The sequence below is a fragment of the Amyelois transitella genome, chromosome 17, assembly GCF_032362555.1.
Source record: "Amyelois transitella isolate CPQ chromosome 17, ilAmyTran1.1, whole genome shotgun sequence".
NCBI classification, from domain to species: domain Eukaryota; kingdom Metazoa; phylum Arthropoda; class Insecta; order Lepidoptera; family Pyralidae; genus Amyelois; species Amyelois transitella.
The window spans coordinates 6856558-6878228 of NC_083520.1; the positions used below are offsets into that span (position 1 = coordinate 6856558).

Consider the following 21671-nt stretch of genomic DNA (forward strand, 5'->3'; position numbering starts at 1 on the left):
GATAGTCGGTACGAGAAGTTTTAGTTGTATGTTGTGAGAACTAACACTCATTTTTTTTACATACATAAATTATATGCAGCTGATCCAGAAACTAAGGAAAATCATGTGAACACTGCCCAATACAATTCTCTAACTTTTTATTGAAGTTTAATGTCAATTTATATAAGTAAGTGTTATTATAAAATAATTCGTGCTAATTTAAGGAGCTAAGTGGATCACGCTTTAGATTCAATACGAATTCGGTAAATAGATATAATTGTCGATAGGTGTTTTTACGTTAGATAAATAAATGTGGATCTCAAAATCGTAATGTTTAAAGAATTGTTGACTGTATTATAAGATAATGCAAATGTGTAAATAAAGTTATCGAATTTTATCGTAATTTTCTTCCATGCACTCTTAAGGTACTCATGAATAATTTTTTGTTTATCGTTGACATTTAAGTATAAATTAATAGACGAGCCTTATCTTGTCCTTAACATCATTAATTTCTACGATTCAACATTCAACCGTCTTCTATCAGAGTCTTAAAGGTTCACAGGTTTATACTTACAATGCTGGTCAAATAGGTGAGGTAAAGTGTCAATGTTTTAAGAACTTATAAGGCTTTATTTGAAAAAAAATACAGGGTCCGATAAACAACGTTCGAGTTGACCACACGAATAATTTTCAGGATTATGAATATTCGATGTAGGTAAACACAATATGAAGTAAACATTAAACCCATTCGATTAATATAGCGAAAACACTAGATGGTTTCAAATTAATATACACACATTTTATTCAACGTTTTGGCGAGTTGCCGCGGCTCATTTGTTTAAATAATGTTCTTGTGTAATTTCCCTTTATTTGCATACTTAAATGAAAAACGTGTGCGAGGTAAAAAGTGTTTTGTATTTAAATAAAACAATCACATGGTGCAATCACACCAAATAGAAAATCTCATGTTTAAATAATTATATAATAAATTAATGAATTTTCATAATAAGTAGTTCGAGCAATCAATATAAGTGCTTGACAAGAATATTGAAGATTTGTCTGGATGTATTGATAATAATATAAATAGTACAAAATGACCATAATTTATTAGCTGAAACGACAAATGGTACATATTGTTCTAGAGTCGGCTAACATATTTTGCATGTAAAACATCATATAGCGTAACAATTGTTATTAAATTTACTAAAGTCACTATTGCGATATAATCTTTACACATGGCAACACAAAGCTCCTCAAACTGCTTAAAATCCTTAGTCATTTTGGACACGAGCAATTCGATTGCGTCCCTCTGCACCTTCTGTCTACAAATTCCATTAATCTTAGAACTCCATTCAACACTTCGACTGCAGTCGATAGAATTTCGTCCTTGGGGAGTAGGAACCGGTGTTTCTTCCCTCGGAGCTCGACCATGTAGGAGTAGGGGATGTTGGCGACGGCGTAACTCCAGTCGGTGCTGGTGCCAGCCGCGAAGTACATGAGATCCTTGGTGCTGCCAACTTTGTACGTGTGCCCGTTGGTTTCGTAGATAGCCTGCAAGATGAAATTAGAATTATCAAAGCATACGAAGAAGAAGATTGTCGCATTAGATCAACTGCTTAACAAAATGTCTCCCAAATATTTCCATTGATTTGGTTGGTTGGTCGGATCCAGCGTCTCCTGCAAGTTAATGAAGGAGGTTGGACCAGATCGTGGGTTTCTGGGTTGTTTTGGTACGGGAAAATTATATAATGATTATATGTACAATGTGGTATAATAAAAGCCATATTGATTGAGTCTCGCTAGTCTCCACGTAGCCGAACCCTGGCTCAGAAGTATTGTTCATCTCGGGATCACCAAAAGATCGAGGATTAATTGATGTCTGACCTTAGCCATGGCAGTGCCACCTTCCAGCAACTCCACGTAATCTGGACAAGGATCCCCGGTGTAGCCCCACGGGAAGATGATCACTTCCCCGTAGCTGTGGAACGAGAGGAACACCTTAAAAGTTGTTCCGGAGTCCACTATTGCTTTCTGTAAAAGATTGATAACTTTTTGTACACCTTTGATTAACTGAATATAGTTATTTCATTAAAAAATCAGATTAGGCTTAGCAGGTACAGTGAAACAGAGAGACAGATAGTACAAAAAGTGAAATTTATAGCAGTTGAATCTTGGTAATCTATGTTCGTAGTATGATGTTTGTGAACTTGTACATACCCTGACTGCTCTTGTCTCAGGTTCCGAAAATGGTTCAGGTCCTCTAAAGAAAATATTTCCAGGATCTTCTGATGAACCTTCTTCCCCCTTTTCTCCCCAACCGTAACTGTAAAGAAGAATTTGTTTTAAAATGTTTGAAATGAATTGTACAAGATATACAAACAAATTGCTATGACTGTTCTAGTCCGTGAACTGAGGTCACGGATTCAACCACAAGAGGTCATTCTATATTTGTTCTTTGAATATTTACTAAAATAAGTTAAGTATTCCATTTGGGTATTTGGAGTCGCGGTCGATTTGTGTGATTTGTATCTTTTATTTATTCTGTGTAAAAGATTTCGTGAGTTAGCATTGATCAATAATAATTATTCACCTGAAATTCCTATTCAGATCTACACCAACACACTCTCCATACTTTGCTCTGTTCTTGCGCCACATGCGATCGTGCGTGTGAGTGTACTCGTAGCCGTCTGGGTTCATGACTGGGACTATAAACCTGGAAATAAACTTGGACTTGGAAAAATTGTAATTAATAAGATGTTTCAGATTCGAGCAACTCATTGTTTTGTGATTCCCGGCCATCCCTTTCTTATTATAATCGTAATAATTTATTCCTTTAATATGGTTACCTGTTGTCTTAATTATTTAGGAATATATTGTGTGCACACATATTCTACCCCTCGACGTATTGGAATTATATTTAAAGGTATTTCTTTTTAATTATATATATTTTCAACTAAGAGAATAAATTTAGAGCATTAGGTACTCGCGCGAATTCACCCATTTAATAAATGCCAAATTACTTACATGCAAACATTTTAATTACATACGGTCAAACATACATACTCGTACAATCTTTCCTGGAAGGGTAAATAGAGACAACATAATTCCATTTATCACATTTACTCCTAAACCCACCAGTCCTTGTTGGTGACAGTGTCGGGCTGCTCGTTGAAGTTGCGCACGACCCTGTCCGCGATGTAGGTGACCACCGCGGCGCTGATCCACTCCCTGGCGTGTATGGAGCCGTCCAGCCAAACGCCGGAGTTGTCTTCGTTGCCGTTCGATATTTTTAGCATCTAAATTAAAGAGAAAACAGATTAAGGTCACTTGAAATTTTTGACACATAAGTAACAATTTTACGTCGACGAGTCGAGTCGACGAGATGGAGACTTTTAGTCTTACCTAAGATAATAACTAATTTTACGTTAAGTTATACTCGTACATGATGTGACACATAGCTGAATAGATATCATCGCTTAAGAAAAATGCTAAATTGGTAACCAGGTCTTGATTTTAATTTCCATAATCAGCGAACATGATGATATTAACTTGATTATGGCAATGATATTAATTAGTGTTTAAGCCTAAATTTAGGTTAACGTCAGAATGTTAATCTGATAAAACCGTCTGCCTGAAAACTATTACACAACTTTTGCATGCAAATGAATAATTTTAAAAAAGGCTTTGACCCCCATTTGGTAGTCTGGCAATACACTCTAGAAAAAAAAACTCCTTAACAAAATTTTCTGATTGACTCTAAAAAATTTCATCTTTATTAAATTTTCTCTTGTTGTTGTTAAATTTTAAACGCTGATACTAAACTTACCCGAATGTCTCTTCCTTCTGCTGATTTTCCAATTACACTTACTGTGCACAAATATGGGTACTCTTCTACAAGGCTATCCAAAAACGCGTATATAACATCCAGTCTATGATAATTCTTCCAATCCATAGCTCGACCTATAAACAAACCCATTTTGGCGTACACAATAACGTCAACTGATAACAAAATAGTTTTGCCAAGTAATGAACAAATTACTGTCCCCACTCTACTATTTAAGTCAGTAATGCGAAATCGCTTAGTCATTTAGTTTTAACCAGGCAATTAGTTATATTATCCTTTAAAATTTGTGACTCTCATAATCATTATTTAATTTTATTTCACCTGAGAGTTGTTAGTAAAGTCATAAGTAATAATAACTTTTGGAAAAATTATTATTACTTATGACTTATATATATATATATATATATATATATATATATATATATATATATATATATATATATATATATATATATCCTATACCTGTCACTATGTATATATATATATTTTCCCTTTCCTCCTACTTTCTTTTAGAATGTTCATAAAATTTATAAAATAATATTTACGCGCAGTAACAGAAGTTCTCTTAAGACTCCTGGCCGAGTGTCTGGAAGTGCTGCAACCCTGTTCCCTTTCCAGGAGTATGTTGACGTCTCCCACAGCCACCGAGTAGGGGATCTCTCGCTCGTGCAGCATTCCGGCGACCTGACCTGACCTCCTGCTTTCCACCAGTATGTCCATAGTGCTGCGCTCCTCCTTCCAGATGTTTATAGCTGGAAAATGTAGATATCGTTAGAAAAATACAAAATATTTCAATGAGAAACTAAAGTACATTCGCTGCATTAATTCGCATTAATGCCGCGAAAGTTTTCCCGCGAGACGAGATAGTCTTTCTTAGTGACCATGTAAGAAATCTACCTACATGACAAAATATTACTGCCGTATATATTTATTTCTCTTATATACAGCTCTTACAGTGAAGGCAAACATCGTGAAGAAACCTGCTCATTCAGGCTACTGGATGTGTAACCATGGCTAAACTACGGGTTAAGTTCCCCAGCAAAGGTTGCGGAGGTCAGATGGGAGTCGCTTCGTGTAAAAATCAGCCTTACCCAATCCATGGTATACCAGGTAAAAGGCATACCCCGTGTCCTCTCTAGAGAGGTGATACAACTGGGACTAAAGCTCCTGGCTTGGAAGAAGATATTAATTTCCAAACATCGCCATAAAAGAGCAAATGGTAACAAAGTAGCCATAATAACAATTTTTGTGTAAGGGATAATACTATTAATATTCTGTGTACCTTCCCTCGTGGAAACCCTTTGGGTTTTTTGAATTAACAATTTATTTTTGTAAATATTTTATTGTTGTTGTTATAAAGACTTCCAAGGGAAAGACATAGAGAGGTTCTTTTACAAAATGCCAGAACCACGCGCCATGGTTATATAGACTTGCTTCTCGTAAAATATAATTCGTAAAATGTAAATATAGCCCGATATACCTAAGTATTATTTCGTGGCAGATAAGAATACTATTCACAAACATACCGCCTATTGTATCCAGAGTTTTTATAAAATACCTCTGCCCTTCCCTATTGAATTTAACTTCCCATACTTGAGGTTTTTCGGTTGTAGGTGCCACCTTGACGGATAGAGAAACATTTAAAAATAAATATCACTTGCTTAAATTAGGTTTACCCGGTTTGTTTAATAATATACTGTTTGTTACATTATAGAGACCCTAAATTTTGATTATTTTTGTAGCCATTACACCGATGTCATTTAAATTGTCATTTTACAAGTTAATCGTTTGTCAAAAAGATAAAAAGTTAAGCCATGAAGGTTTAGTGTAATTTACCCCGAGCTTTTATTGCCTGATATTTAATACCACGCATTACCAGCTATTCATCCTGTTTAGACTATAAACAAAAAGAAATCATAAAGATAAAAATTTTACCCATGAAGGATGTTCAAATTTCAGTAGGTTCTTTTTTCTCAAGTGGCCGATTGTCTAAAAACTCCATGAGTGCTTTAACGCAGTTCAATATTTCGTTACCCGTTTCTTCGATTTCTTCTTTGGGCAGTCTGAATTTGTGTTCCTTGCTTCTTAGTTCTATGAGGTAGCAGTAGGGAATATGCGCGGCTCCGTAGCTCCAGTCATTACTGGTTCCCGCAGCGCCGTACATGACGTCACGGGATATACCAACTTTGTATATGTTACCATTGCAGTCGTATATTGCCTTGGAATAGAATATGATTGATAAGATAATTGGTCATGAGGATATATATATATACGAGTATATATATATATTATATCTCACACACGTGTGTGTGTCTTTACTGTACATAATAATAGATTTTCGGAAGTATAAACGGAGCCCAAACTTGTCTAGACTATTAGTAGAACGAGTCCCTCTAATAATTTTGGCAAAGAAGTGATGGAGTAATAACATCGCTTCATTTGACTGTGTAAATGTCGACATATCAAAGAAATTTTCCCAGAAGGTTTAATGACAGGTTGGCACTCGACTAAAACCAATCACTATTTTGTCATATCAACACAAACAATTTATATCTACAACGCAAACCATAAACCACAGAGGTTTGTCCGGAATGCACTTAGTGCAACTGAATGCAAATTATAATGAAAACAATAATGTGAGAACTGAAATGAATTATCAAAATGAATATATGACTGTCGTGCTGTTTCATCGGATTGTAAGCTTCCAAGAAATAACTGAGAATTCTTCAGTGAATATAATAAGGAAGCGAGAGAAGAAGAAACGCAAATTACCATAACATTTATGGCTTCACTACAGTTTATAAACTTGGTAAAGTCCAGTGGCCATTGGGATTCTTTATTTAGCCATACAATTTAATATTTTTTTAACTCTTAATTCCATGATTAATCTATATCTAAAGGCTGAAAAAGGCCTTTCAATCTTCACAAGACTGTTGGCTATGTCTATTCCGTAACGGATGAAGACGCGATTGTATATACCTTAGACATAACAGTGGCTCCTTCAAGTAATCTTATGTAATCGGGACACAGTTTGTCGGTGAAGGCGAACGGGAATAAAATCACTTGTCCATAGCTGTGCAGGGTTATGTACACTTTAAAAGAAATACCCGAGCTCGACAACATGTCCTGAAAGAAACAATGCTGTGATACGATGAAATTTTATCATGTCGGTAAGAATTAATTATTCGGTAAATTTCACATCAAAAACTAATTTGCTACACTACTACTATGTGTGTGTGTGTTGCTTTTCTTAACGTGCAGATTGTAAAAGTCAATTTAGGGAAAGGCTAATAAACTTGCTCTGATATCTACTTGATATGACGCTTCTTTTAGTAGGGCCAGTAATCTGTCACTATTTCAGCTGAAAGTGGCCTATAAGTATTTTCAAGACTGTGGGCTCTGGTTGCCCTGTAAGGGATAAAGACATAATAATATGTAGGTATGTATATCAATCAATCAAGGTACAATAAAACACTATGAGGCCTGTTTCATTAACAATGAATAAAACTAATTCATACAGTTCCGCAGACTGAAAATGTGTGCCAATATTTGAAATATTTCAAGAATTTCAATTACAAATAATGCATTAATTAAATGTAACGGAACGATATAAAACCCACAGTCGTACTGATTTACGACTAAATCCTGTTTGCAGTTTAATCTCTGCGTTCGTCGCCGATGACACGAATTTGGAGTTAACTACACATTAATGTTAAATAGCAGTGGGTTAATATAATCAGGCCACTCACTTTTTGTGTATGTTAGATATCTTTATTTTACCAGCTTGTTGGAAACTTGTGTCTGAACCACTGTCTGAAGCACAATTACACTGCGGCATTTTTACTACAGTTTTAAATAATTTTTTTCTACTACATTTCAACTGGTGAGTAATAGCCTCTTTACTTTTTTTTTCTAAACATACAGTCTTTAATCAGTGATAATTTCACTTACAGCAAAAATTATAACGTAGTTGTAAGTAGTAGTAACGAGTAGCAAAGTGTAGATATACTTTTTATGGAAAACTTACTCTTACGGCACAGGATTCTGGTTCCGAAAAAGGTTCGGGTCCCCTAAAAAATGCATGGTTTGGGTTATCTGAAGACCCAGGGCCACCATAGCCGTAACTGTAATAAAATAAAAAGTAAAGATCTCTTATTTACTTGGAGAATAAATCATTTGTATCCTGTTGGAATATGGATTTAAAGCGAGTAAGTAATTCGTAGCTCTACGAACTTTCCAGTTTCGTAGCACTGGCTACAATTGCCTACGAGTCTGATAAAGCAGTTTTATAATAAAAATCTTTAGCGGTTCAAAGTTTGAAATATGGTACTTAAGAATATGATCGTTAGGTTTCCGCGGATGTCATGGTGCGGATGTTACCGGGAACTATCTAGAAAAAAGGTCAAAGGATGAATTTTGAGTGATATACACAGAGTGATGCACAGCACCTAAAATTCCTATTGAGGTCGACTCCGACACATTGCCCGCCGTGCCATGCTCTGTTTTTGCGCCACATGCGATCTCTTACGTGTGAATACTCGTAGCCATCTGGATTCACTACGGGGAGGAAATACCTGGAATCAAGATACGTTTTCATTTTATTTGTAAACCCTTCGTCTACAAATGTAGCCTTTGATTGCCTTGAACTATATTCGTTTCTTTCATAAATTGTGTTGGTTGGTCGGTCTATTATCGAAAGGAACTACTTATATTTATGTAGAACCCTCTAACTCATTTTAACATGTCAAATTCTACAAAGTTCATTCAATGGATACAGCATTTGGTATAAACATTGACACACTATAATTTATAGAAAGAAATATGTATCTTTAAAGGATCTTAGAAGAAACGAACACTGGCAGAATCCTTGGGGGAGGTCTGCATTCGTCGGTCTTAGAAGGAAAACAATTAAATCACCAGTCTTTATTCGTGACACTTGTAGGCAGTTCATGGAAGTTCCTCGCGATGTGATCAGCAATATACGTGTTGACCGCCGGAGCGATCCATTCTCTGGCGTGGATACCGGCGTCCATCCATACACACGCGTTGCTAGCATCACTGTTTGATATCTTTAGTATCTGTAATAGTAATAAGTAGGTAAATATATAATAAAACAATAAAATATTTTAATTGAGTAAAGCTAAAAGTAATGGTGTCATCATACCAAGAACCAATTAAAAATAACAAAGCGATGAATGGAGGTCGCTCTACTTAACTCCACCGACAAGAGTTAGCTCTTTAATTTAAGAAGAAGGAGGAGAGTACATAGTTATGCCGTGTGGTTTCCGGCACTTTACAACAGAATCACTAAATTTCTCATATAGTTAAAATATTTGTTAAATCAAAATTATTGTCTTCTTGTCTTCCAAAAACATCATAAACCTTCAAATCTCTTCCTTCTAGTGACTTGCCAATGATACCAGATGTGCAAATGGAGGGGTAGTCGTATTCCAGGTCATCTAGCAATGAGTGAATAACATCCAGACGATGGTAATTGTTCCAATTCATGCGTCTAGGCGAATTGGTTTCTGTAACAATAGTGTTCGGAAAAGACGACTTCGTCAATCTCGGGTATAATAAATTTTAGATACTTTAAATGAAAATCTGGTAATAAATATAAGAAAAAGAACGTATCGCTAAATGACGGCAACACGATTTCGACAGAACTACGAATCTACTACGAAAATCTTCGAATATTATGGACAGTCACAGACAGACACAAAAAGATCGTGATGTAGTCCATCACCTAGTCATTACAATCCACCTGGCGTTAATTCTCATTGTATCTTCCCATGAAGGGAAGATCATTTCGGGATCCGCTTCAGTTTCTCTACTCAATATTATCATGAAAGCGACATATTTGAAATCGCGGATTTCAAATATGTCGTAGGTGATAGATAGACCCTGCATTACTTAGCAACTCTAAGATGCTTAACTCAAAGCTACAAACCATTTTTAAAATAGACTTGTTTAATTTGCGTTTCGGCAGAAGTTTTCTGTAACTTAGTGTCTTGTTCGCTGTCTGTGCGAAGAACCATATTCTTCTTCAAACATTCCTCTCCGTGAACATGACCAGTTATTGGTTTCGGTTCATTTCGATTTCTTATTTCTCTAACGCAATGAGTTTCTTTTTCAGTGTGGAAAATATTATTGTAACGGGAGTTTTTGGCATTTTCAGTGATTGGGCTGAATATGCTTCGCCTTTTATGTTTTGTATTAGTATACGAAGTCATCGTTTGTTTCTTTATTATATCTATTTCGATATAGAATTACAGTTATTGGAGTACTTTAAATAAATGTAATGTACTTGATTTGTTTTTGTTACTTCTCCATATTGAAGTAAAGTGGGATATGGCTCTATTTGGTGTATTTAATCCATTTTCGAAGCAGCAGTGACTGGAATTTTAATAATTCAAATAACAACTGTTAAGCAAATGTTTGTATATGTAATGTAAATAAGAAATATTTTTTAATACATTTTTGGTTCAGATGATTGGTTGACGACGGTGATGATGATGATTTGTTTTGTTCTTTGACAATTGACATGTAAAAGACATTTTCAAATTCATTTTTACAGATTATTTAGATCTTCAAGTAATGTTTTTAAATCTGTGATTTACATGCACAAATTTAATGCAAAAAGATTAGGCTCAAAAGGAATGCAATGTTATTTTAAATTATGATGTAAAGTATTGTTTGATTGAATTTAATTGATATTTGAATAAATAACAAAATAAAGTTTTTGTCTTCGGAAAGCGTCGGTTAGTAAGGGAAACAATGAATATATAATACTTTTTTAATTATTAATAAAATTTGTAGAAAAGTTGTCAAAAATATTGAATTTGTCAATGGAAAAAAGTAATATCCAGGTTTAACTTAACAAGCAAGTAACAACCGTCAGATAGGGGAGTGCAATAATTAAAAAGATAAACGCGCAGAAGACGGGGCCTCGGCGACACTTGGGCGGCGTGGGGACCGTGGCTGGTTAGCGGGTCACCGACAGAACGCTACTATTATTGGTTCTCACCTCGTTCTCACTTACAAATAACTTTTAACCAAAAAATATATATAAGTACCCGAAACTGCCGAGCTTGTATGAAGAGAGTTATAAATGTGGATGAAGCGAAGGAAGTATGCAGAGATCGTGGCAAGTGGAAAGAGGTAGTCTCTGCCTACCCCTCCGGGAAAGAGGCGTGATTTTATGTATGTATGTAATATATATATTTGTAGATAACAAACAAGCTCCTGTTCTTCTTTTTTTGTTATTTACTCTTTAATTGACACAGCAATCGTGGGCATGTTGTTTGGAAGCGCAGCAATGTTTCTAACTACTTATATCGAATAGATGTATGGCGGGTATTTTTATTGTTTTTTTTTTTCGTTTTGGTAAGCTGTTATGACCCCAATATTTTTTGTGAAATAACATGTTTACTTTTTACTTGTCACTGTTGAGGATTTTTCTCGTCATTTTGCTTTTTTTCTTTGGCAAACTTTTAGCTAAATTATCAAATTCTGGTTGCGATGTAATACTTAAGTACTTACACATGTTGCACAATGTACAACTTTTTTTACGGTTTTTCTTTTAAACTTGCAAGAATTGATGCTGATAACAATAATAAGCCGAATATAAATTGATAGAGAAAACTAAATAAAGATAATAATATAAAAAAAATAAAGGCAAAATCCTGGCTAGTAAAAAAGTTTAAGTTGATCAAGGGAAAATGCTCATTAAAAAAGGAAACTCAAGACTTTGAATCTTCTGCCTGTCATAGAAAAAGATTTTGTAGTTTTGTTCTAGTAGGTATAAGTACCATAGATTATAATATAACTGATATAAAAAAAGAGCAAACTATATCAATTTTTACTATTTATCTAAAAAGTGAATTCGAGTCGAGTTTTTTTCAATAGTACCGCCGTTGTTTCATTAGAAGGAGGTGCATGCCGAGAAGAGGGGGGCGCGGTGAGGCGTTTACTGAAAATATCTGATTACATCTAATTATCGGAGCGGAGCGGTGCTTAGCACCCGGCGCTTTGACTCCTCTTGATTGCGTTACCATTGTTCGCTTGCGATGAGAGTGCTATTTCCCAATAGAAGTTTACTTTAGAAAAATCTCATTTTTCTTTCATTAATTTACATGAATATTACTCGGTGTATTTGTGTGTTGTGTTATTATTCGGTGTGTTCTCTATTAATTTAATAGAGAACGCTCCGTTTATTAACACCGACAAGAGCAAGCACCTAAATACGAGAGAAAAGAAGAATACACGGGAATAATTAATTGCAAAGGCGGTCTTGTCGATGTTAATATTAGTACAGTGTTTCCTTTAATTTCTTACTAAATTTTCATAGCCCGCGTTGCTCCTTGAACCACAAAATTTTAATGAACTTAATTAAAACGCAAGAAAACAGGCTGTTAAAGATATGCGCCTATGACAAAGGGTTAATTATTGCAGAAATATTATTTGTATGTAAAACTGTTTATAAAATTATTTAGATTTGTAAACGACAAGAACATCTTGTCACTTTTACTGTCAAGTATTGATTTTGTGATGACAGTAATATGTCTAAATTCTAATGTAATATTTTATAAAAAATACTAAATTAATTACATATAAATTTATAGTAAAGTTATTCAAAGTGGCACCTACAGACGTAAGATATCAAATATGGGACGTGAAATGTATAAAAGAAGGACAAAGAATATTTTTAAGGAATTTGGACAACAAAGGCGGTAAGCTATGTACTGATGATTTTTGAAGAGAACTGGCATTAGCGTCTGGGGTCCCAGCCCTGGAGCAAATGAATTGATATTAGAGCTATTATATATTTCATTCATATGGTACTCTAATTCAATCTTAGTTTTTATCAAGTTAAATTAATGCGTACATGAGATAACATATAGGCTTATATTATTCAAAAAACCATGTACCAAATGAACTGTGGAGTTAAAACTCTACCAAGGGGAAGAGAGAACATTTCCTGGCTGCTTGATTGATATGCGAGCCAATGCACATACAACAGCGTATATTTAAGAACCATGAATGAAGAACGAGAAAGTGGAGAGGTCCTAGGACCTGAAGCTAAGTAGCAGAAGCTTTAACGGGAACATGCAAAAATGAAAGAGTAGTTTATTATTCCTCAAAAGATTTCCTTAACCGGTTTTAATCTGCCCATATCCGACATTTTCCTACAAATTTTTGAGTGGTTGTCAAGTCATTAGCTGAACGTGGTCATCCGCAGTCTTTTCGAAATTGATGGCTCTATCTACCACGGGGTAGAAAGAGCCACAGGGAACTCACGGGAGTGTTAAGTTAATGTTAAAATTCCAGCCATAAACATCTACAAAGAACATGAGAACAACATGGACGTGATGGTGGCGTGTCAAAGGCTCACGCTGCTGGAGAAACTCCTGAGAGAGAGGGACATACAGTTTGTTGTCACGGCGACTGATGCCGGGAGCGTTAGTCCCTCCCGAGCCAAGAGCCCCACGTTCGTGATGCCGACTAAGGGATCGGTCGGCAAAAGTGAGTTGAGAAAATTTGCCGGCAGTGTCGCGAGTGAGTTGCTCGTGTTTTTATCGTATATAAGTGATTTACGTGACTCTCTATTATTGAGCTGAAAATGAGATGAATTATGAATGTTGGAAATTCGGGAAATCTTCTTTGTGCTCCGCTACACTCAAGAAACGTGCGAAATTTTAAGCTTTTCACTACATGACTTTTATATATTAAAAATATTATAGAGCCTTTAAGGTACAATAACTTAATTTAATTCTAATAGCATTCTTAACTTAACTTTTAGAAAATAGCAAACAAATAATTACTTTTCTGGCATGTCTGTCTCTTGTTCACTCAGTAACGGAAGAGTTTAAGAGTTACTTTTACAACATAGCATTAAGAATCTTGTCTTACTTTTATTATTATTGTCCCTTTTTCAGAACGGTGTATGGACTGGAATGATTATTATCCTTTAAATATCATTTACAATTTTTTGGACAGTTTAGAAATTGCCTATCCTTCAATATGCACTGTCACATCTATTGGAAACTCAGTGGAGGGCAGAGAAATTAAGGTTAGACGATAACTTTTTGCGTCGTGTGGTTCCTACCATTTAAAAGTCCCAAGAGTAAGTACTCCAATGAACAGACCGCTGTAGCGAAAGATGTATGCATGGATGTTATAATACGTATGTTTGTATGTCAGGCAACCGGACGACTATAAAAAGGCCGAAATCCGTTTTAGGTACATGCTGTTTAAAGCATGTCCTCATTATATTTCTCAGAAATAAATGCTTGGATTCAATTTATTATGATTTTAATAATTTATCTTTATTTTATAATATCTTTAGATGTTTATTTATTATATCTTTAGATGTTAAAGATATCAAACAGCGATGCAAAAAACACAGGCGTTTGGTTAGACGGAGCCATCCACGCGAGGGAATGGATAAGCACATCTGTGGTCACTTATATCGCCGATTATTTAGCCACAAATTTCAATGAGTTACCAGCTAGCATAACTAACAAAGATTGGTTAGTACTAATTGATGTCTTGTTTTCGATAAGAAGTAAATTTAGACTGAATGAAGCCCAAGAAGTATGCAGGGATTTTGAGGATGGAAATTGTAAAATATAATGGTATGTTTCTCTTTCCTTCCGAAAATAAAATTACCAAAGAAAGAATATTCGTAGAAAATGACTTAAAGAACCAAAATAGGTATTAAATTTAAGTAATTCTTTTCAAGACTCTTGGATCTGTTGAACCCAACCCTTTGTTCCGTGACAAAGACGTTATTGTGTGTATGAAAGCAAGCAAAAGTAGTAGATTTCACTCTCCTTAGTCTAGATTATCGATATAAGTAACGATAATCTTTGATAAGTGCTTTTTAGTTGGTTGTTACTTCAGGTATTTGGTCCCAATAGTAAATCCTGATGGATATCATCACACACACAACTTGGAGCGGATGTGGAGGAAGAACAGAGCTCGAACCGGTAGCACCGTGACAGGAGTGGACCTGAACAGAAATTTTGGGTTCGTCTTTATCTTCCTCATTAACTGTTTATTTCATAGCATCGCTCTGTGAAGAATTTCGTTATAATCATTGAAATAATTTATTTTTATTCTACATATTTACACATCACATCACGCCTGTTTTCCATTGGGGTAGGCAGAGACAATGGATTTGCACTTGCTACGATCCTTACAGACCTCTCCCGCTTCCTCCACACTCATAACTGTTTTCATATATATTCGACGATTACGGGAACTCCTAACATCTCCCTTTTTCAGGACATTCGAAATTCGGTCTAAATTTATTCTATCAGAATATGATTTAAATTTCTTCATTAAAATTGTATGTTTTTAGACTCCCGCTTACACAGAACAAAAGTCAGGACTATGACGACTTTATTGGTTTAATTTCAGTTACTATTGGGGAAGAGGAACCACTTCCGAAGCTTCGTCAAACGATCCAAACCACTTAAATTATCGTGGCCCTGAACCATTTTCTGAGCCAGAAACATGCGCAGTAAAGGTAATAAGGTCTTTATTGCATCTAATTTTATGAATATTCTTGCATTTTAGTTAAGAAATGATAAAATATGTTCGAGGTCTTAAAACAAATTAATAATTAGCAAAAAACCTAAAATTATAGTCCAAATAATATTGAAAGAGTTTCTGTCTCCTAGTAGCAATTTGGAGTAAAGATACAAACCTTTTACAGGATTTACTTTTGTATTCAGGGACTCCGTTCAAGATCTTTTTGACGTTCCACTCTTGCAGTGAAGTGATATCATTCCCCTGGTGCTATACCGCGGACCCTTGTCCAGATTACGTCAGTCTTCTCGAAGGTGGAACTATTATGGCTAAGGTACATTTGTTAGTTAACATTAATTTGTATTAAGCATTCACCTGGCGTAAGTCCCAGTTGCACCCTATCCTCTCTCAAGAGGAGCCTGAGGCGCGCCTATGACTACGGTCCTGGAATGAGTTAGTTAGGTTTTTACACGATACGACTCTTAACTTCTTTGTTTACTTCTTTATATTCCGTATTTATTTGTATTATGGCATAGGCTTACGGCTCCGCAGAAGTGGAATTTATAGCCTTTCTCAGATTATGATTTGATTATAAATACGGCATATATATTATGAAGATGAAAGACAAAGTTGCATAGCAATGATCATATAGTATCATATATTTTCAGGCTATATACGACACAACCGGTCGTATGTACAAAGTGGGGAACTTCAAAGATCTCATGTACTACGCTTGCGGCACGAGCATAGACTGGAGCTATGGCACTGCGCACATTCCCTTCTCTTACCTCGTCGAGCTGAGAAGCAAAGAATACAGATTCACACTGCCAAAGAACGAAATCACGGATTGCTGTAAGGAAGCTCTGAATGCTGTCATAGCGTTAGCCGAGTACGTAGATAAAAAGAAATGTTTAAACTGTACCGTTTTTGCCAAAAAGAATAGATGATTTTTCAAGTATCAGTGTGTAAGTCTTGTGAAAAATAAAAATATTATGAATTATGTGAATTAAACTTTTATTTCACACGCAAATTACTATGTACAAAAACGATACCACGATTGCTTGTATAGTCGCAATAAAATTTATACAAAACTAACTACATCACAACACTCGGAATTTTAGTTAACTTTTCACTCGATCGACGTAATCCATAAGATTTTTAACCGCATTCCATATTTCTACACACGTGTCCATTATCATGTCTTTAGGTAGTTTGAACTTGTATTTTCTACTTCTCAGTTCGATCATGTATGAGAAAGGTATCTTGGCAATACCGTAGCTCCAGTCGGTCGCCGTACCGCAAGCATAGTATGTCATATCTTTGGTGCTTCCAACCTTGTAAGTCATCCCGGTTGTATCATAAATTGCCTGAAATTATAAAAATAACCTTTCTGACTCCTGCCAGTTGTTAAATTGAGTGGAATCGAATCTCATAAGGTTGCTTTATGCATAGTCGGTCCAATCACATTAAGATCATTATTCACCAGCAATTATCAATATCGAAAATAGATCGCGCTTAGGAGAATAGTAAAGCTAGCCTGCAATGTAACACTATGTACTTACCGTTGAAAACAGGGTGCAGCATAAAAGCAGTAACTGGCATGCACCAAAATTTCACGCTCTTGCAAAACGTTCACGATTACAAAGAAAGAATCCTACTAAGAAGAGAATTCATATACATACATTCGCACAAAATACTCTTGGGGTTAGAAACTTTCCAAAATGATCGGTGTAACAAAATATGAACCGAATGTGCCGATTCAACTATGTGTATAGCAACCGTTACGTGCCTATGTTACCCTGGCCATCACAGCTGCACCTTCCAGTAGACGGAGGTAGTCGGGACACGCGTCCTTCTTGTAGCCCCACGGGAAGATGATCATCTCAAAGTAGCTGTGGAATGACAGGAACACGCTGAACGGTGTCGTTGACCCGAGGATTGTGTCCTTGATCAAAAGAAACCAACTAACAGTAAAAGGTTTGTATTAAGGCTCGTACGTAACATTATGCTAAGATATAGAGCTTCATATTAGGGAAAACATTAATTGAAACCTATAAATTCAGGTAACTGAATGTGTTAAATTGCAGTTATAGATTTCCCTGCAAAGGTTGCAGAGTTCAGACGGCATTCGCGTCATGTTTACCCAATCTATGAAGAATAGTAAGTTAGTTTTATATAAGCTTGTAGTTAAACGTTAGAGTCACTTACGAGAATTTGTTCATGAGCGTAAAAGAAACTTAGGATGCTTTTTGCATAAAGAGTTGGTCTGCTTGGTTCGTAAGAAAGGCAGAAATAAAGAAGAAGTTAACTTTAGAAAAAAAAAACTGAATTGACTTATTGGGACAATGTACCCAGAGAGTGAGATTACCAAAGCCAAACAAGACTTACCCTAACTGCTACAGTTTCTGGCTCTGAGAATGGAACAGGTCCACGGTAGAAGATGTTGCTAGGTTCTTCTGAAGAGCCCTGCTCGCCGTTGTTGCCCCAGCCACAACTATAGCAAGAACTATGGTTGTAACCACAATTTTTCAAATATTTGCATGCTATAACATAGCAAGAGATTTCGCGTACAAGCGAAGATATTAACGCATTAAATAGTAAGGCTCGTATTTTTTCGCGTGGATTCGGGACTTTGATACAAAGAGAAGCTTTTGTCTCTGGAAAGATTTATTTCATCCGATCAGTGTGCATAGTAACATAATTATTGCTTTTGTTCATAAACGCCGTGCCGTGTGGTTCCCGGCACCAATGAAAAAAGAATAGGACTCCATCTCTTTCCCATGGATGTCGTAAAAGGCGACTAAATGATAGGCTTACAAAATTGGGATTCTTTTTTTTAGGCGATGGGCTAGCAACCTATCACTATTTGAATCTCAATTCTATCATAAAGCCAAATAGCTGAACGTGGCCATTCAGTCTTTTCAAGACTGTTGGCTCTGTCTACCCCGCAAGGGAAATAGACGTGACAATATGTATGTATGTTCATAAACGCTACAAATGTTTCAACATTATCAATGCCAATTTCGTTTCACTTTCACAGTGTAATGTTTACCTGAAGTTTCTGTTGAGATCGACGCCCGTGCAATGACCCTCGTACACCGCCCTGTTTTTCCTCCACATTCTGTCTTTAGTGTGAGAGTATTCGTAGCCATCAGGATTCAGCACGGGAACTATATGCCTTGGAAAGTTGTGAAACAAGTTAGACTTAATCTTTACCAATCAAATAGAACGAAAAATAAGATTTTGTTAACGATGCACAATGAAGAATTGTAAAAAAATGTGGCTAATTAAATTATTATCCCCTTGCTGTCGTTTGCCTGGGTATCCTGCCTAGTGTCTAGGGCTCGTCAATTTAGTAGGTAAGTCGTGTTATTAAAATTAGTAACTCCCGTCTCTCCTTCGTAACCTTGTCACTTTTAGTTACCTGAATATGCAAGTTTTACTCATCTTAAAGGCATGGGAAAATATTTGCAAATTATGCGCGTAATTGAGAATTGAGTGTTGTTCTTATTGCTCAATTGTATTATATTAAAGTACCATGAGCCCGGTTTTGACAAAATTTGGTAACAATATAAAAACTCACCAGTCCTTATTAGTAACAGAAGGCGATAGTTTCTGGAAATTCTTGACCAGTACGTCAGCTATGTAAGTGACCACGGCCGTGCTGATCCACTCGCGAGAGTGTATCGATGCGTCCAACCATACTGCTGAGTTGTTCGCATCACTATTCGATATTTTTAGCATCTAAAAATTGCATATCCAATTATCTGATTGGCCTGGGTCTTGGATGTTTATCTATATAAGTTGTCCCGTATATATTTATTAATTTATACTAAACGACTCGGATTAAATAAGAAGTAACTAATCTCGAATGTGTAATGGTCAGCTTGAATGATCGCTAGACAGCCGCTGCTGAATTTGATTCCCAGCGCGCATGATATATGTTTGCCTATTAATGAGTGTTTTCAGGACTTATCAGTTTTTCAGGACTGTTGACTGTTGGCCCCGCTAGGTATTATATTATTATATAGACTTGATTATATTTATGTATGTATAGATGTAAGTAACTGGCGTTGCATGTACAAGTGTTGTATAATTATTAGAGTCAATTTGTGTGAATCGGACTTTTTATTATCTACGGTAGGTCATTGAATGACGGTTGTTAGCTTTAAGTAGACATTGCAATAAAGTTTGATGTTTAGCCTTTTCTCAACTTATTTAAGAACATAGATAGAAAAAGTGAGCGAAAAGAATACCTGTACAATTTAAGTTAAATGAAGTTTTCTTTTTAGACAAGAAATGTAAAAAAAACATAGCTACCTTAATGTCTCGTCCTTCGACAGATTTGCCGATGACACTCACTGTACAAATTGCGGGGTAATCTCTTTCTAGTTCATCTATGAAAGCGTATATTACATTTAACCTATGATACCTCTTCCAGTCCATTAATTTCACTGTAAAAATATATTATTTTATAAAATTATATAAAATATTTCAAGAGAAAATAAAAAAAGAAGGCAACATTTGCCACCACAGCATTTGCATGAAGAAGATAAACATACTTCAAATTAAATTATAAAATGATCACCTTTCCGTTTCCTTGGCTTATTTGACGGTACTATTACCGATTTAGTATTTCTTTGAAGTATGCCATATTGAGACTTGATCAATCCTGAAATTATAAAACCCGTTCTTCAGTATAAAAATTCAAATGATGGTCATACGTATAATATGGATTAATTGATTAACGTAACGTTAATTGGTTGAGTAAGACATGAGGAAATAAGTGCTTACATGTTGGCTAGTCTTACTTCCATTCTAATCTGGAAAATTATCTTTTGGGGCAATGGGCTAGCAACCTATATCTCTGAGTCTCAATTTCATCATTAAGCTATTCATATATCGTGGCTTCCAAGTATAAAGCCAATGCTTAACCGCACCGCCGCCGTGAAGGAAAAATATGTGATATAACGTGTGTGCTAGCTGTTTGTAACAAAGAGTATTTATGTGTTCTATAAAATAAAGTTTGGCCACATCACCTTTTTTTCGAGCAACTTTCGTTTGTGTGCCGTTCTCGGTTTTCGTGGTCAGGATGGAAATAAGGTCTTCGTCAACTACATCCTCACACAGTACTTCGCTTCTTGGAGAGCTCCTTGGGCGTTGTTTCGACGGTTTTTCGAAGATCTTCAGTTTGAGTTGTGTGTCGTGCTGATTTATGGTCATTTCCCTGGTCATCGCACTGTTACTCTGAAAATAAGTGGTAATCCAAGATAAACAATCTCATTATTTCTAATCGGGTATCATGCATTGAAGTATGATTTTTTAAGACGAATGCCTTAACCACTCCACCACCGACGCTCAAATCGAATGCAGTTATATAATCCACAGTAATAATTATCTACTAACCATAATATTTACTATTATAATTCTGAAAATGCGTCTCGTGAATACTTATATTTATTTTTAATTTAATATCTTATAAGTTGCATAGATTTTATATAACGGTTTCGATCTAAATTAAACACTGTTAAACACAAAAATTTACAAAACTATTATTAGATTGAGATTTATTGCCTAAAAATCTTTGACATGATAACTAATAGGTTATATTGTCATTGTAAATAGCGAAGTGATCCTAGGCAACCTCTTTTCGTTATAGGTAATATAATTAAAAGGTTTCCTGACAATTTTATTTTCATTTAGATGAGATTATAACAAATCATTGATATATTTAATTATAAATGGAAAATCTAGATACTAACAAAAACCTTGGTAGTTTTGAAGAAGTTAAGTCCTGATTAACTTTCCAGTAAAATCATACTAAAGCGAAAGATGAAATAAAAGACCTTAGTATCTGAAGTTTTTGTGTCATGTTAGTACTGAAGTTATCGGTATACTGATTGCTATTGTGTAAACCCAATGAGAACAGACCATTACCTCATCGCGTCATGATGTTGACATACAGATTGTCACTTTGGTAATGTAGAGTACCTACGGAGTTGTGTTGCATCGCGCCTATAGTTGTACGACGTATTTAATTAGTTTCAGCAGTTAGTGAACTGACAAACCCAATTTGCAATTTAAATTAGTACGCTCTAAAAGTGGATCTAGTTGTCAGAACAGTGCACAATTCGAGTTCAGATTAGAAAACCACGCGTAGAAAACTCAGTGAGCGCGCGGTGGCGTTGCGTCCATATTGCGGTGGCGGCAGCCAATCAGCGGCCGCCGCGTCACGCCGCGCCGGAAAATTCTGGAACAAACCGGCCTTTGTAAATAAAATGTTCGTATTTTTAAAGTAAACTTAGGAACTAAG

At 35.7% G+C, this 21671-nt stretch overlaps 4 protein-coding genes across 4 annotated transcripts; 1 reads left to right on the forward strand and 3 right to left on the reverse strand.

The window, feature by feature from the left end:
- Positions 1-1254: 1254 nt before the first annotated feature.
- LOC106134279 (carboxypeptidase B-like) lies at positions 1255-5833 on the reverse strand. Its single transcript, XM_013334281.2, has 8 exons — positions 5759-5833; positions 4369-4575; positions 3806-3939; positions 3115-3275; positions 2570-2692; positions 2197-2302; positions 1864-2010; positions 1255-1530 (listed from the first exon to the last, which is right to left on the reverse strand). The coding sequence occupies exons 1-8, from the start codon at positions 5760-5762 to the stop codon at positions 1255-1257; spliced, it is 1158 nt and encodes a 385-aa protein (XP_013189735.2). The 5' UTR covers positions 5763-5833.
- On the reverse strand, positions 5772-9331 carry LOC132902752 (carboxypeptidase B-like). Its single transcript, XM_060948984.1, has 6 exons — positions 9206-9331; positions 8741-8901; positions 8272-8397; positions 7851-7947; positions 6803-6949; positions 5772-6041 (listed from the first exon to the last, which is right to left on the reverse strand). The coding sequence occupies exons 1-6, from the start codon at positions 9329-9331 to the stop codon at positions 5772-5774; spliced, it is 927 nt and encodes a 308-aa protein (XP_060804967.1).
- Positions 9332-12425: 3094 nt separating this feature from the next.
- Positions 12426-16305, forward strand: LOC132902753 (carboxypeptidase B-like). The gene is made up of 8 exons (XM_060948985.1): positions 12426-12555; positions 13154-13342; positions 13762-13895; positions 14195-14355; positions 14729-14854; positions 15248-15356; positions 15546-15692; positions 16027-16305. Exons 2-8 carry the CDS (start codon positions 13186-13188, stop codon positions 16303-16305), a joined length of 1113 nt encoding a protein of 370 aa, XP_060804968.1. The 5' UTR covers positions 12426-12555; positions 13154-13185.
- A 174-nt stretch (positions 16306-16479) lies between these two features.
- Positions 16480-20593, reverse strand: LOC106134237 (carboxypeptidase B-like). Its single transcript, XM_013334231.2, has 8 exons — positions 20398-20593; positions 19947-20030; positions 19679-19812; positions 18942-19102; positions 18411-18536; positions 17747-17852; positions 17157-17303; positions 16480-16725 (listed from the first exon to the last, which is right to left on the reverse strand). Exons 1-8 carry the CDS (start codon positions 20591-20593, stop codon positions 16480-16482), a joined length of 1200 nt encoding a protein of 399 aa, XP_013189685.2.
- Positions 20594-21671: the final 1078 nt, after the last annotated feature.